This window comes from Falco punctatus, assembly GCF_963210335.1.
Source record: "Falco punctatus genome assembly, chromosome: 2".
NCBI lineage: Eukaryota > Metazoa > Chordata > Aves > Falconiformes > Falconidae > Falco > Falco punctatus.
The window spans coordinates 23398549-23414535 of NC_137581.1; the positions used below are offsets into that span (position 1 = coordinate 23398549).

General features: G+C 43.3%; 1 protein-coding gene across 1 annotated transcript in view; it reads right to left on the bottom strand.

Annotated features, from left to right (window-relative positions):
* Positions 1-15987, bottom strand: part of FLT1 (fms related receptor tyrosine kinase 1) — a 118493-nt gene that overhangs the window by 60474 nt on the left and 42032 nt on the right. Inside the window, exon 11 of the mRNA XM_080376377.1 lies at positions 3185-3299. Coding sequence (XP_080232503.1) covers positions 3185-3299 — 115 coding nt within the window. The remainder of the gene's footprint in view (positions 1-3184; positions 3300-15987) is intronic.

Consider the following 15987-nt stretch of genomic DNA (forward strand, 5'->3'; position numbering starts at 1 on the left):
TCATCATCATCATCAGTATTGGCCCTGAGTTATACCTAGCAGTTGGCTTTAGCTGGGAACACTCGGAAGTGATGGTTTTTAGCAGCTGAATGACAGGAGAGTGACTGTGACCTAGTGACTGTGACCTGTTTACATGATAAGCCTAAGAATACCAGAACTTTGAAGGAAGTCACTGAAATGTCCAACAAAATGAGAATGAAAACTTCGGGTGTGGGAATCAAATGACTTCAAGAGTTGTCTTATGATTAAGTATTATGGCTTATGTTACAAAGTTCTTCCATTATACCACTTGAGTTTCTCAATGTCCATTTAAAGAGGCTTCAGCGGAAATGTTACTAAACACTTGTTGTCACGGTTTCTCTGTCACCAGAAGAATAATGTAGCACAGGCTTCCGGCATTACTTTAGCCACACAGACACAGGGTTCGAGGTTTTTCTAGCTTTAAAAATATACTTGCGGCTACCTTGATAACCACAGACAAACAAACAACCAATCAACCTACCACAGCGAAAAGCCAGACTGGAGAGACTCAGATGTTGCACATCCAGGAAACGGGTGGAACTGGCACGATGTCTTTAAGCAAGGTGAAAACAGCTACCTCCATTGCTAAAAGAAACCTTTTGACCATTCCTTGTTCACCTCTTCCCTTGATTACAATAATCTCATCCTGTGGTCACCCCCATTTCTCCTTTCATGCTAACCCAAATGTGCAACTTTTTGAGTTTCTTCATCCATTTCCTACTGCTTTGTCTCCTACGTCTTTGTTGTTTCCATTGAGCTTTGAGGTTGTTTTGACCATGCCTGCTATGCTTGGCTGTGGAAGTGGGGTAGACACTCTGTTTAGATAGCAGGACTCCATTGATGCGGAAGCGCCTCAGAGAGCTGTCCATAGCTGTCTGCAGCAGCACAACTGCTCACGGTAGCGGTCCATCGGAGCCAGACACTTGTGATGACGTGCTGCATTCAGGGAGCTCAGTGCTATTAACAGTCTTACAATATCCCAGCAGATGAGGAAGGGTTTTGTCTGAGCTGTGTCCCTTTGAGTTTGCTCTGGGAGACCAAGAATGACTCTTGGACTGCAGAGTGAAAAGCTATAGTCTCCCACAGGAAAAAAAATATGATCCTGGATGCTCTAGAGCAGCTGTGATTGCACAAATCATACAACACAGCTTGGCCAGGAACCCAGGCTTAGAGAGCATTTTCTACTTACAATAGCAATCTCCAGCTGTGCTTGAAAAGCTATGAAAGAGCAGCAGAAATTAAGAAACCTTAGAATAGTTGTGAAAAAGCTGAGTAAAGAGATTGTTTCCCTAACCTCCCCTTCCCCATAGGGACCAGGAGGAATAAAACAATGCAAGGTAAACCTTTCTTAACTGAACTAAACAGCATGATGACAAGGAACACGAAGGAGAACCATTAAGTTTCACTGCAAAACTTTCCACACAACACATGCAGAGACCATTCCTTGGTTCATTTCTGGGCACATTTTTAAAAAAGGGCTGCTGCTTGCCAAAGACTTCAAACAAAACCTGCAGTTCTCCTGCAAGGACCCATTATTAGCATCTTCCTCAAGGGAGGAATTTATTTGCTGTTGACTGGAAGTTGCTTTGACATTTCAGCCACTCCTCTTCCACTGTCTCCAAAATGCATGGCACACAAGGGGAATAAGATCCGGTTTTTAAGCAGCTCCTTTTGCACCCTGTGAGCAGGTAGAACTTCACCCATAGCATGGCTAGATGCCTTCTGGAAAATAACTGGTTCTTATCACCTTTTTTTCATCATTCCCCCTCCTGTGCCTGAAATGATTTCCCTTTCCTCCTTCAAATCCCTCCTTATGTCTCATTTTTCATGTGCTTTCCTACGATAGCCTCCCCTAGGAAGCTGTTTGCTCCCATTTTTGCCTTGATCTTTAAGCACATAGAGGTGGCCAGCTAAATAGAGCAAATGCCTTGCTGGGATCCAGCCCGTTCCCATGCACTAGAATGGTGCCACGAACACCTGTGGTATTTTCTACATAATACAACAGCAGGAGAAAATGCAGTCCCAGGCCTGATTCTTGGCTGCACACAAAGCCCTATTTATTCTGCGGTGTGTGAAAGGGCTCTAACATGAGAATAATTACAGTTTATACCCATTTCCATATGCAGAAGACTGAAGGCAGCCATCAAGGAAAGGAGATCTGTATCCCCAGTGCCCTGAGAATTACAAAAAGTGTTTCAGTGTCCTTAGAAACAACAGGCCTAGAATAAGGCAGGCTTTAAAATTTATAACCTCCTCAGCCACTACTGCCACAAACGAAACCAGCCTGTGAAACCAGATGCAGTGACAGTGCTACTGCGCATCTTCACTTGAGCTCCTCCGTAGCACAGGCTACCCAACCACACTAAATCAGTGTCATGTCTAAGCCAGGGCAGTGCAGATGATCTAGGGCATCCTTTAGTCAAACATCTTGATCTGAAGGTTTTAACTGATGGACAAAACTCCATGGCCCTTGGCAAGTTAACCTCCTTGGCTTTCTCTGCCATGTTAGACTCAGACTACAGGCCTACTCGTCCTTTAGAAGTGCCTGCATCTCCCCATGGCTCATAAAGGGATGCTTGTCTTGGACTAGACACTTAACGCTTAGGCAGTTAGTGCCGCTGGGGTGAATCCTACCTTGCTGTCTCTGACTGAGATCTCTCTTAAACTTTGCTTCTGTAATCTAGATTCATTTGGCCCTTTAAATTTTTTATTGCAAGAAAAGACCTGGTCATCTAATAATCTAGGACCACATCTGTGAATAAACTCTCTAATGAGAGTAAATTGTTTAATTCTCATAGGAAAAACAACAGGAAATTGTGCAATGTCACAAAGTGAAACAAAGATGGCCTGGAACCCTGCCCCTGTGCTCCTGAGGTGACCCAAGTTACTATAGACGAGCTCTAAGAAAGCAGATACAGGGAATCCCAGTGATACACTGTCCTGGCGTGTGACTTACCTTAATGTGACTGCATGCAGAAATAAGTACATCTCTACATCTCCGTAGATAAATACCAAGTATGAAAGTGATTTGCATGTATGCAGCTCTTCAAATCTAAACAATATAAAAACACTGTCTTCTTCACTGTTACCTTGATGGCATCTTACAGTTCCTTTTCAACACATGATGTCACACAGAAAGGTTATCTGCTCCTAGGAAGCATACCTTATTTTTGCCCTCTATTACAGCCATTCGCTCAGTGATGCTCTGGATCCTGTTTCCTATGTTGCTGCCAGCTTTCAGGATGAAAGATCCTTCAGTATAAGAGCAAAAGCCATGCCTGAAGACAACAAAAATCAAAATTGTATTGATTTGGTGACAGACTGAAACATTCAACACACAAGACAAAACAATTCTTCTAGAAACAGTGATCAGTCAGGGAAAATTCAGGTGCTGTGATGACCAGGCAAGTATAGTTACTTTTTGTTAAATCTTGAGGTTTTGAGCCTGATGATTGGATCAACTTCCACAGCCCCTCTTTGAATATTAGCTTTCTGAAGTCGGCGTTAATCTTTAGCCCACCGTGGACTGGGAGGTCAGAATTTACAGGCTGAGCCTAGACCAATATCCCATTTCCAGTGCTCCTGTTTTCAGCCACTGTCATGGCTCAGGCTTGGCTTCAAACATGAGTTCATACTATTTTCAGCTTAAATTCAAGACAAGTTATATTTGGTTCAAGATCCATTCCATAATGGATTGGATGCTGTTTCACTGTGTCCAGGTTCTTTCTGTTATCATGAAAAATGATGCAAGTTCTCATTTCTGAATGTTTTCTTTAGTTCAGTTTACTAAATGGCAAGATATCAATACTGAGGTTCAATAACAAGACACACAGCAAAAATAACCATAATCCTGTAAATTAGCAAAACAAAGTTAAACAAAACTATACCCAATTGCCAAAGGGATTTAAATGTTCGTTTAATCTGAAAAAAAAATCAAAGTCATGTTAATGAATGGAAATCTCAGGGAAAAAAATGCTTTTGCCTTATGCAACAAATTGGCTTGTAATCAGAACATTCAGGTGTGGTCATGGTAGAGCTAATTTGTTTCCCAAAGCCTAATTTGGTACACATGGAAATAAACACATTGGAATGCTTCTTAAATGCTGTCTGTCCCTGTTCTACTTTGAGGTTATCTAGTTTTGCTTTTCATCCAAAAATTAGTTGCTGCTTGTTCAATTCCAGCTTCATCAGTAGAGCTCAAACCTTCAGCAGGGTCAAGCTCTTTCAAATACGGTATGTTCCTTTGATCTTCCATGGATTTGAAAGATAATGACTGTAGTATCTGTAATCAAATAGTTCTGACATGTATATCAGTTGTTTAGAGAAAGGACCTTTAAAGCCCAGTGACTGGATAACGGCATGTGATGCAATCCTGACCAAAGAATGAGGTTCATTTCCCTCCAGCTAACTGTGCAGTTTGCTTAAACTTTGTGTTGTTTATAATATCAATAGTACGCTAACTTTACATGTTTAATTGTGCAGTTATACGTCAAACTGGCCAGCATCTTAGCAGATATTACAGCTTAAAGAAATGAAGATATGTAAACTAACTCGGGCTGTAATCATTAGCACAGATACATGATTGTCTGTCCAAGTTTCTTAATGTGCATTGAGAGGGTCAGTGAGCTGAAAAAGCCCAAACACAGGAGCAGGCCATGGTCATTCATGCATAGAGAGAGGACAAGGAGCAACAGCCCTGTCTACACAACCATTTCTTCCAGAGTCTGGTTTCAAAGCCAGCTTCCATTGATGATTGTTGAGGCTAGGGTGGATGGAAGACAGCTGCAGTAAGACAGATGATGCATTCAGGTAGGAAAAAATGGTTCAAAATTGTTCAGAAAGGTAGATGCCATTTACTTTGCACCTTTAATGCTTTAAGAAGTCTGGTTCTGTAATAAGACTAGAACACAGAAGACATGGTAATGTTGGTAAGCTGATAACATTTCCATGCCATAGCATATATCAGAACTTATTTAACGATACCAGTACTGTAGGCACACAATCAGGCAGACTCAAAGGCACATCCCTGTGACTGGATATTTGGGCAATCTCTGTACAGGAAGACAGAGACCCCAGAATCTCATTTCCCCCATACTAAAAAAGTAATTTTAATTATTTTTTTCCTTTCCCCACTGAACGAATATGTTTGTTTATTTCTATGCTGAAAATTTGTGCTCTTTAGTATAAAAGTCCTTACAGAGAAACATATTTTGGTAAAGGACAGAAAGAAGGTATAATGCATATTCAGGAACTGCTTGTGCATCTCTGAAAAAACATCTTTAATCTCCCTTCTTGCAGCTCTGGAGCCTCCAGACTTAGTTGTTACTATATTCTTCCTCAGAATTCCTTGGAAAAGACTATATATTTAGGTTGCAATGTCTTAGGGATGAGGACAGTGCTATGTCTTTGCTGATGCTTAGCAAAATGAGGTGCTGATTACTCATTAACAACATAATACAAACGACCATCATAATTACAATAACATCACAACAACAAGAAAAACACTTGTAAAACCCTAGACGAAATATTAGCCCTGGAGTCACACATGCAAATTCTACTGACTTTACATATTGTACTGTCTCCAAACTGCCAATTACAATGTTAATGCAATTAATGTAGAAAATTGTATACAGTTAATAGCTATTGTCCATGGTTTTAATAAAAAACGGAGACACAATCAAGCTGAGGATATGTTAGCCTACAGCCCACGGTACACAGCGGGAGATGCGAGTACTGTGGTACACATCACTTTGGCTCCACGGGCTGCTGGATCAGCAAACATTTACAAATCAGTTGCAGTGCGGCTGCCAGGCAAAGTCTAGGACAAGGCTCAGACTCATCCTTTTGGATGCAGAACCAGATGCTTTCTCTCCTCAGCTGCCAAATGCCCTCACTTTAACCTCAAATACACTAACACAGCTTAGGGACAACACACAAGCCACCTCCAGCCTCCTGAGCTGGTTACTTGGGTTAGTACTCAGTCATCCTGCTCCTTGCTGCTGCCAGCAGTGCCACGTGAAGTCACTACTTAAGCCAGCAGCATCAGGTAGAGATGGGGAAGGGACAAATGGGAGTAATCAAGGGTCCTGCCTCCCAACCTGACCTCAGCTTCTAACAGGCATTTTGTAACAGTAAGAGAAAAGAAAAAAACTTAGATGTAGTCATCAAACCAAATGTTTGTTAAGTACAGATGCTTGGAAAGAGAGAAAAATGAAAATATAAAAATTTACTCTGGCTGGGACCAAAATACACAAGCATCTTCCTGTTAATTCAATTGATGTTTCATTGCATGTGTCCTCAGATAACATCAGCTGTGCATTTTTTTGCTTTGCAAAGAATTTACAAGTTACTTCAAACTATCCACTCAGTAAAATAGCAAGGGTATCCTATTTGTAGGAAGAACTGCCCATGGGAAATCCCACTGCATTTTGGATGTCAGAGTCTTAGTCCAGATATCTCCGGAGCACATGAATTCCTGAAATGTTTTGTTGCGGGATGAGCCTGATTGCTTTGCATCTTCAGGAAAGCTTACAGCAGGGTTACCGCCAGGTTAATGAAAAAGCACACAATGTGCGCAGAGATTCATAAACAAGCTGTTATCTGCCAGCACATTTCTAAGCACTTCTTACACCTGTTTCCCTGCAGACCTTTCCACGTCCCTACTTTGTGGGTGCGACTACGCACGTGTAAAGGTCCTATATAATAAATGCTAATGGAGGGTGTGTGCAAATGTATGTCTACAAACATTACGCAACCTCAGAGCGAGGTAATCAGACTCTGCTGCCTCACTTGAGCACTGGGAGAAGCAATCGGGTTTCTCACCTCCTAAGTAGTTTTTTCCATGTGCCTGCGTGCATGCTGGTGTGTGTGCTTGCCTGTGTGCACGCACACACACACCCGCCTGCACAGGCACGCTTCGCCCTTTATGTCATGACCCTGAGAAACTGGCTATTCCTTTGTAAAACCAGAAGCCATTAATTTTCCCGAGGGTTTTGGGAGAAGCTGGGTGCGGGGGTCAGGAGGCGAGAATGGCTGTGCTGGCACGGGGGGTCGGGGAGCCGGCAGGATGCGCTGCCTGCCTGGGTGCAGAGCACGGGGCGAGCTCTGCCAGCAGACCTGCCCGCCAGCCGTACCCTGGGGAATGTGTGCTTCTTTGGAAGGGCTGGGGGTGTTTTATGCAATCAGAAGCAAGTTGAGCTTTATAAAAGGGGATGTGCGGAGCTGTCACCGGCGGGGGCCCTCGAGAAGCAGCTGGGGGGAGGGGAGCCAGCTTGCTTCTCAAGAATACATCAAGCCCTTGAGGAAGCAGAGTGTGCCATGTTTGAAGATGCAAAGATAATCACAGTGCTGGGAACCGTCTTGTGTAGCGGAGGAAGCCAAACAACAAGAGGAAAGCAGCATATGCTCCTGATTTCGCACAGGAAGCTAGCAGCACCTCCTGCCAAAGTGAGATAAGAAAACTCCCATGGCCTATTCTGGACAAGGCCGTGGTTATCAACCTTAGCTTCACACTGTCCTCACTCTGCTGTGCAGCCCGCTCCCCTTCCTAATGAGTTTCAGAGCCCTCACCTCTATTAGCATACAGCATGCCAAGCACAATAGTGTGGTATATTTATAACTATCGACGGGGAAAAGTTTCCAGGGTAAGAGTGTACTTCATGTCATCTTGATGTATTTCACTGAAATCAAACTACAACCCAGCTCCAAGCTAAAGTCCTGCCTATGAAACTACTGGCCTCAGAAGAAAAGAGGTTTTGTTGTCACCCCAGTGATTTATAGCTGAGCACAGGAGCTGAGGTAAGGGATTTGTCTAAGTATTCACAGGACAGACTTGACCCTCTGTATGACAGATGGTCCTAAATGAAAGCCTTAGACCCAGCTTGTCCAGACACATCATCTTCCCCATCCTGGAGACACTTCTGCCGTTTGCAGTTCAAGTAGTACAGTGACAAATACCAGTGGAAGAGCCTCAATCCCCACATCAGCTGGAAAGATGCTCATCCTCTGTCTCCTCACCTTCTCGGCTCCTTCCTCCCAAACCCTCCTGTGTGATGCCAGAGGCCATTGCAATCTTTCCCTCCTGCAACATCCCATTCAATTTTCTAAGCATTCCTCTTGGCAAAGCCACTCACAGCCTCAATCACACTTTTATTTACTGAGGTAGCGTTTGGCAATTGCACCAGTACTAGGCGCAAGAGGAAGCCACCCTGTCACTGACGGTGACTGTTTTAGAGAACAGTTAACGGCAGGCACAACATTTTTCTCAGTATCTATCCTTTTTTTAGTGCAGCAATTAATTCCAAGCAGCATCGGGCCAATGTTATTACAAATTCACGTTGGTCTGACTCACATCTTTCAGGAGGTGATGGTGACAACACTAACTTTAGAACAGGAACTCTGGAAATTCCTGGAATTGTAAAGAATGTATAGGAACTGTTTTCCACTTGAAAGTTCTCAAAAAAATCTGAATGACATGGGTCTTGTCTGCTTCACACCTCAGTGTCCAGCACCATGCGATTGGTAGCACAGGGCTGGCATAGCCATGTGTCCGGGGAAATACTGAGTCGATTTGAGGCAGGAAACGGGGAAAATAGTAGCAGGGAGCATGTACAGATTGTGAAACATGCTCTGTGAGGGTGGAGGTGGAGAACATGTGCTGGCTCACTGCCAGCATGCTCCACAAGCTTTGGCTGTGGACGTGATTCTATGATTTTAAGGAGCTATGGTCCAAGTGTTCCTGCTCTAGGTCAAAAAGGATCAGTTAGAGGTTGAAATGCTGGCCCTGCTGCCTTTGGTGGCAAGTCTGCAGCCAGCTGGGCACTCATCCAAAGCACCTTCCCCAGTATGAGGGTTACTGTGGCTAGGAAGAAATCTTCTACAAATGGTAGGAGCTGGATACATTTTACATCATATATTGTAGTTTGTTTATTTATTTAGGAGCTTAGCAAGGAATGCCAAACAAGAAATCCTGGTGAAAGTGGTGCAGGTTCCTCCTCTGTGTGTCTTACTCACCCCTCTGCTCTCACTGTCACTGGTCCCTACTGCTTTCCAGTGCAGTGTCAACACTTGCCCACCAAAAGCAGACGGGACATCACCAGCCCATTTCACCTCAGACATGCTCATGACTCTTAGAGAGCAGTAATTCTCCTTTGCTACTCCTCAACCTCTGTCTCCAGTGCAGGAGCAACTATAGACCAAGGGCACTATTAACAGTGCTGAGAAGTTACTGATGAGATGCAGGGTGGCTGGAAGATTTCCCAGTGGCCTCCACACATTAGGCTGGGTTGGGGCCCAGATGCACTGCTCAGTTGCCAGAGTGAGGACTGAGTTGTTTTCTGTTTTGTAGGATGCTCTGTGTCCTTATTGAGGGGGATACTTCAAGGGAAAGTGCATTCTTTAGGGGAGATCCCTAGTGTCCTGAATGCCTCGTCATCCTGGTAAACATCTTTGAAAACAGTAGGGTATATTGCTCTATAGAAAAAGAAAGCGTTTGACAGCTGCACACTGCTTTTCTTGCTATTATCTACGTGCAATATGATTATCTACACGCAGATAAATGGATAGTGCTCCCCTTCCATGTTCATCCTTTCCAAACATTATGACTTGCCCTGAACTATTCCAGTATGCTACCACAGAAAGCTGATTGACCTGAACGATCTCAAAAGAAGCAGTAAGGTCAACAGCAGCCTTACCTATCCCACTTTTCAACCCTTCATCAGCCTGTGCTCGTATTTCCACAGGAAAAAATCACTTCTACATCTTGCACACCTGAGCACCCTGCAACACCAGCTATTCATAACAAAAAATACAAATGCCTGAGACTGAGGGTCACCAAAACCCATATTTTGCTTCCAACTTCTTTGCCAGTACTTGACACCTCTGGCCATTAGGGAATATAACGGTATTTGAAAGTAATTTTTCAGGTTTTTGCACATCCTGAGGTGACCTGAAATTTTCTCACCTTGAGTTTCTTATCAGATAATTATATTTTGCCTCTTGACCCTCAATTTCCTGCTTCACACTGCTTAACATTCTTCATGAACTCAGAATACCATCATATTTCAGCCAATCCTTCCTTCCTTCCTTCTTGTCCGCCTCCTTTCCCTCCTTTGCTAGACTGTAATCACTCTCATCTCCCGTGCAGTCACTGTGACTCAGCCTCCACTTTCTCGGTCCAAAAGTGACAACCATGTCCTCCACAGAGGAGCTGGATGTTGGCTGGAACTACAGAATTATCACGTAAAGCATGAGGTTTCCACAAGCACCTAGAATGTCTTTCAGTGGGAAAAAGTGTTCGATTTTAGTAGTCTATAGTACGGAAAGGAAGGGGTGTTTTGTGATTTGGTTGAGCAGTCAGAAAGCTAAAGAGAAAGGCCAGGAAAAGTCTACACACAATGTCCACTCTTGCACTCCGTTTCTGCCATTTCCAGTCTATGTTCCCTATATATAAAGTCCAAGATATTGTTCAGACCTTTCTGGCATAAGTAATTTTTCATGCACAAGTCACTGCTATTAGCTCACTAGACTTCCATCCATAAATTAGAACTATAGCATTCCAAGATCCAGGTATCCCCAACAGCTTACCCCTCATAATACCAAAATTCCCTTCCTTTCCTTTGCTGTCCTGGCTGGATCCTCTTGGCTGTAGAAAGAAGTAACTCTTTACTATCTATTTACATAGTCCTTAATACTCCTTGTCTTGCTGACAAGCTGGAAGAACAACTAACACCATTTCCATTTGCCAGTGATCAGTGGAGGAGATGAAAGAGTTATTGCTACACTGAGATTGTGTTTTTCAAGATTATTTTTTTTCAGCTTCATTGCAAGTAGGGGTCCGAGAGCAGCTCTGGGCTGACTGGAGCAAGGGACTGGAAACAAGCAAGCAGAAAACAAGGAAAGGATGAGAAAGAATGGAGGGAAACATTTTTAAGGGGAGAGGGGAGTTGATTAGAGGGAAAACAGGAAGAGAAAATACTGGCAGATGTGGATATAAGACCAAGGATCCATCTACCCCATATCCTGTCTCAACAATGACCATAAGCAGGTGGCTGGGGATGAGTAAGAGCAGGACTAACTTCAGATACTTCCTCCTAATACTCCCCCAGTCACCAATTATTATCAGCTCGGGAACTTCCCACAATGGAGGCCATTTCTACACTTCATTTCTCTTTCAAGGCTTTGTGCAAACTTTTAAAATCCCCAAAATCCTCCGTCACAGAGCTTCACAGATCTGCTATCCACTGCATGAAGAGCAGTCTCCTTTTCCTGTTCCAAATTGTGCTCCTCTTGGCTTCATTCAAAGGCCCCTACTTGAACTGGAAAAGACATACACAACTGATCCTCACACGTGTGTCTTTCATAAGTCTGTAGATCTCTATCATATAGCCCCAAAGTCACCCCTTTTTCAGTCTGCAGAGCCTTGACCTCCCTCCTCACTCGCCCCTCATACATTCCTCTCATTCCCTGAAATTCCTTTGATCCTTCTTTTGCCCCTCACAGTGTGCCTCCCAGTTTGGCTGCATCCTTTGACAGGAAAGGATCAGAAATGCTCATAGTATAAAAGATGTCGGTAGTTTATGGATTTATGTGGAGTTATCGTGGTGTTCTCTATTTTGTTCTTTATTTCTTTCCTGGTAATTCCTAACACTGGATTTGCTTTTTGCACTGCTCATGCCTGTGATCACTTTCACAACCCCGTGCATCACAACACTCAGATCCCTCTTTGTGGTAGTAGTGATCAGCCAACAGCCTTTTCACACTTTATTTTACATGTGAAAGCAAGATTGTTTTTTCTTATGTACATCACGCCCACTTATCTTTGGTTAATTTCATCTGCCACTTTATCGCTCAGATACCCAGATTCATATAGTTCTGCATTTCTTCGCAATCAGGCTTCATGCTTAGAAATCTGAATAACTTAGTATCATCAGCAAGCTCTGTCACCTCCTTACCACCTTTTCCAGGTTATTTCTGAACATGTTGACAAGTACAGACCCCAGCACCAGCTCCTGAAAAATTTCACTGGTCGCCTCCCTACGCTGCAGGAACTGGCTGTTCCCTCTTAACCTCTGTTTTCTATTTTTTAACTGAATATCTTTTTCTGACCACGATCTTACCTCATACGCCGTGTCTGTTCAAAGCCTTCTGCAAAGGCTTTTTGAAAGGCGTACACGTAAAAGGAAAAAGGATGCTAACTAAAGTTTGTATATTTTTGTAAAAGGTGTACTTGATCCAGTAATAGTACTCCATTCATAATCACTCCTGAGCACACACAGAGTTTGACCCGGTGCCTTCCTTTGGCCAAGAGCCCCTGCTAGCGCAGGAGCAGGTTTCTGGCTACAGGCTGGGACATCCCACTGGTTTGGACACCGCCAATGTGCGGGGCCTCGCTCACGACGTGCAGTCCCCACGTACAGCTTGTCGCAGGCTTTATTGTCTGTGGGCTGGGCTGCAGTGAGTAAAAGATCAAGCAATAACGTCCCACCATCAGCATGACCTTTATGCGATGCCAGAAGCCACTGCAATCTTCCCCTCATGCAACATCCCATTCAATTCTCTAAACATGTGAGTAAGGACAAAAGTGTGATTCTGAGCAGAGCATCCCTGATCATCTGAATTTTACCGTAGAACTTATGTTTTAGGTTTGATCAACGACTGATTAAAAAATTACTTGGGCAGTGTGTTTCGTTTTAAAACAGTTCCTACTAAACTTGAAAAACTTTGATTTAAAGTGATTTGAAAACCAGCAATATTGAAATTGGAAAGCTTAAGCTTCTGGTTCAGCTAAGACCCGTGATCAAACCATTTACAGCTTACAGTGTTACCCTGAGGATAGACTGGGGTAAACTGTACTCAGTACGCAGCATGTATTTGTCAAGCTTATTTATCCATATGTATATGCCAGGTCCGATTCATATGACATTAAGTAAAATACAAAAAATATTTTAAAATTCTGAAATGCTGAGGACGGCCCTACTAGCTGTTTTCAGAGGACAGAAGGTGTTCACAAGCAAGCATTGACCTCTGGCTCTCAGTGGAAGTGCAGAATGAGATGCTTCAGCACACTGCTTGTTCAGGCTGAAGCAGATCAGATGCTGTTTCACTCCTCTCTTTTGGCTTCAAACTCTCTGCCAGTCCATGCTACTGCAATGTACTCTCATGTCTGTCCTCTGCATTTTTTGAAAGATATGGTGAAAAAAAAAAGGTCTGATTGTTATTTATGCTAATCTATTTCCCCACCCCTAGCAAAATAAGAGAATAGCTAGCTGTTTTGCCTTTTTTTTTTTTTTTTTTTTTTAATATACCCATTCTAAGTACCTTTACTAGATCACTGCAAGAAAGAAGATTTTCTTGTAGTAGAGAGTGGAAGGCACGAATGCCACCAGCCAGATCCTCAGCCAATGTGGATTTAGAGCCGAGGATCTGGCCACATGTCAAATTAAACAAAGGCATTTTTGAACTACCTGTTTATTAATGGCATCTGACCTACTTTTACCAGTGCTAAGGGCTCAGACTTCCCCTTCCCGAAAATAGAAGGTGGCATGGGGAACAAAAACAGTCGCTGTGGACAAACTAATGGGCATTGATGTTTGCAGACACCCAACAATTAAATTTGGGTGGTTCAGTACATTTCTAATTAAGTACAATTAACATTTGTTCTTTATTTGTTCATTTTACATACCTCACTGATGTTCCAAATCTGGTTTCCCCTGATAATCTATCCAAGCACATCCTAATGATTCTGCCTTTCAATCCCTTATTAATACACTGACATAGACAATGCAGAAATGCAATTAGACTGCTACGCACACATGGCCTGCCTCCTCTTTCACTGGAGCTGGTGGGAGACTGGCCATGCACTTTCATTACGGTACTTCCAGTCTTTCTGTATCTCTGCAGAAGTTTCAAGGAAAACTGCTAGTTTTTGCCTCCAGAGATCCACAACATGCTCCTATTCTTCCCTCTGTAGTGCTGGAGAGCTATTCCTATAGAAAATCATATGTGTGACCCTGCAGACAAGCCTCAGAGGGATGTAATATTCCCTTCTTATCACACTGTGTTAAATCAGTAGCAATTTCAACGAGGACCCACACACATCAGAGCGCTACAAATGTCACGGTTTCCTGAGATTAGCTCTTTGGCAGCAGTACCAGCTTAGGCATTGCTACACAGCCCCTGGTCCCTGCTGCCTGCTTCTGTCCTCAACTTCACGTATTCAGCCCTTCATTCCCAATCCCACCATTCAGGTGGTTTTACCACCAAGTTCATATCCTGACTCTATAGTAGTCAGGGAGGCAGAGAATCAGGGACCAGTTTTTCCAATGACTTTGTTTTTGTAGGCATCTCCACAGTACCATTTATGTTTCTCTTTCCCTCATACACACACACACACAGAGGAAAAAAAAAACCAAAAACCAACAACAACAAAAAAATGCAGACTGATGTCACAGCAGGGTTGGAAAAATAATAATCCAATATTCAGTTTGAGGATAAACAAAACCGATAGTTCAAAGAGAGAGGGAAGCAGCGAGGTGATGGGAAAGTTGGAGCACCCAAGGTAAAATTTCAGCGTTGTATCTGTTTGCAGTTTCTGAAGGGCCGATCAGTCAAGCCCTGGGCAGAGCACGATGAAGATGTCTCTTGAGCTGCCTATATGAAAATGTTCAGAGAAAGAAACTACCCCAAACGACACTGCACAACCGCTGAGGAGACCAGTGCTTCCACTGAGCAGTATCAGCATCCCACATGCCTTTCTTGGCAGGCTCTGCCAGGCCAGTTTAAGATAAACACAAATCTGCTCCAGAGATTCAGACGAAGAACAATTAACATCAGGCGTTCCCAGCATGCAGATGCTCACGCTGCAGCCTCCGAGCTGATCAGTTTTAGGTGGAGCCCAGCCTGGCTGGCTCCACAGACCCTCGGCGTGCCCTGCCGCTGGCTGCCCCTCCGCATGCCTCTGCTGGCAACCCAACCTCAGCCAAAAGGAGGCCAGAAACAACAACTCCAGGGCAGTAGGCAAGGGGCCAAGGAGGCTGATGGACACTGCAGGACAAGTGTCCCACAGGCTGCCTTCTGCTACAGCCACTGAGCAACCAGGGGCTGCCCAGCCGGGGAATGTGTATGCCAGCTACAGAGCAGCAGAGCAAGCTGCAGTAAGATAGCACTGGGAAAGTAGTATCTTGGTCATTTAAGAAAGACTAATCTGTAATTTTTTTAATTGCATTTTATTTTAACTCTCATTGCATCTTCTACCGTTTTTGCCTGCCATCTCTGAATTTACTAGCTCTGTATAAGCTTTTAAAACCCCAAAATCATTACTTTTTGCCCCAGACAGTTTTTCTTGATGCTTCTATGTCTCCTTGCTGGGGTGAACATCAGAAGAGAAGGTTATTTAATGGCAATAGAGTTGGTTTAAGCAATTTCAGCAGAAAATAAAGAACAGGAAATTTTAATGTTGGTCGCTCCACATTCCAAGAAGTCACATTTGTTGAGCAATTTTACAGATTTTTTAAATTTTTTTAAAAAATTTGCTACCAGGAAACTATGGAAACTGTTTAACTTGGCTGGCCTCCTGTTACCGGCCTGAATGAAGCAGAGAGAAAAGTTATGCAAATTGACTGTATCAATCACAAAGCATTAAAATATATCTGCATTTTATTTAAAAGCAATGGAATCCATTGAGGTATTTTTAGATTTTTTTAAGTAGAAATACTGTCTGGAACAGAAACTGAAAGAAGGAGCCAGATAACCTAATGGTTTCTATTAAGGAGCCCATAGGCAATAGCGTTTCAAAAAAAAAATCTAATTTATCCACTAAGTGTCATTCCCCAGCTTGCAGTGATAGTACTCAAGTGATGTCAAGTTAAGCACATATATAAATCCTGGAGCAAACAGGTCTGTGCACTGCAAGGTCTTCGCAGCAACAGCATCTTTTTACTCAGTGCGCATTCTGTCCTGTGGCATGAG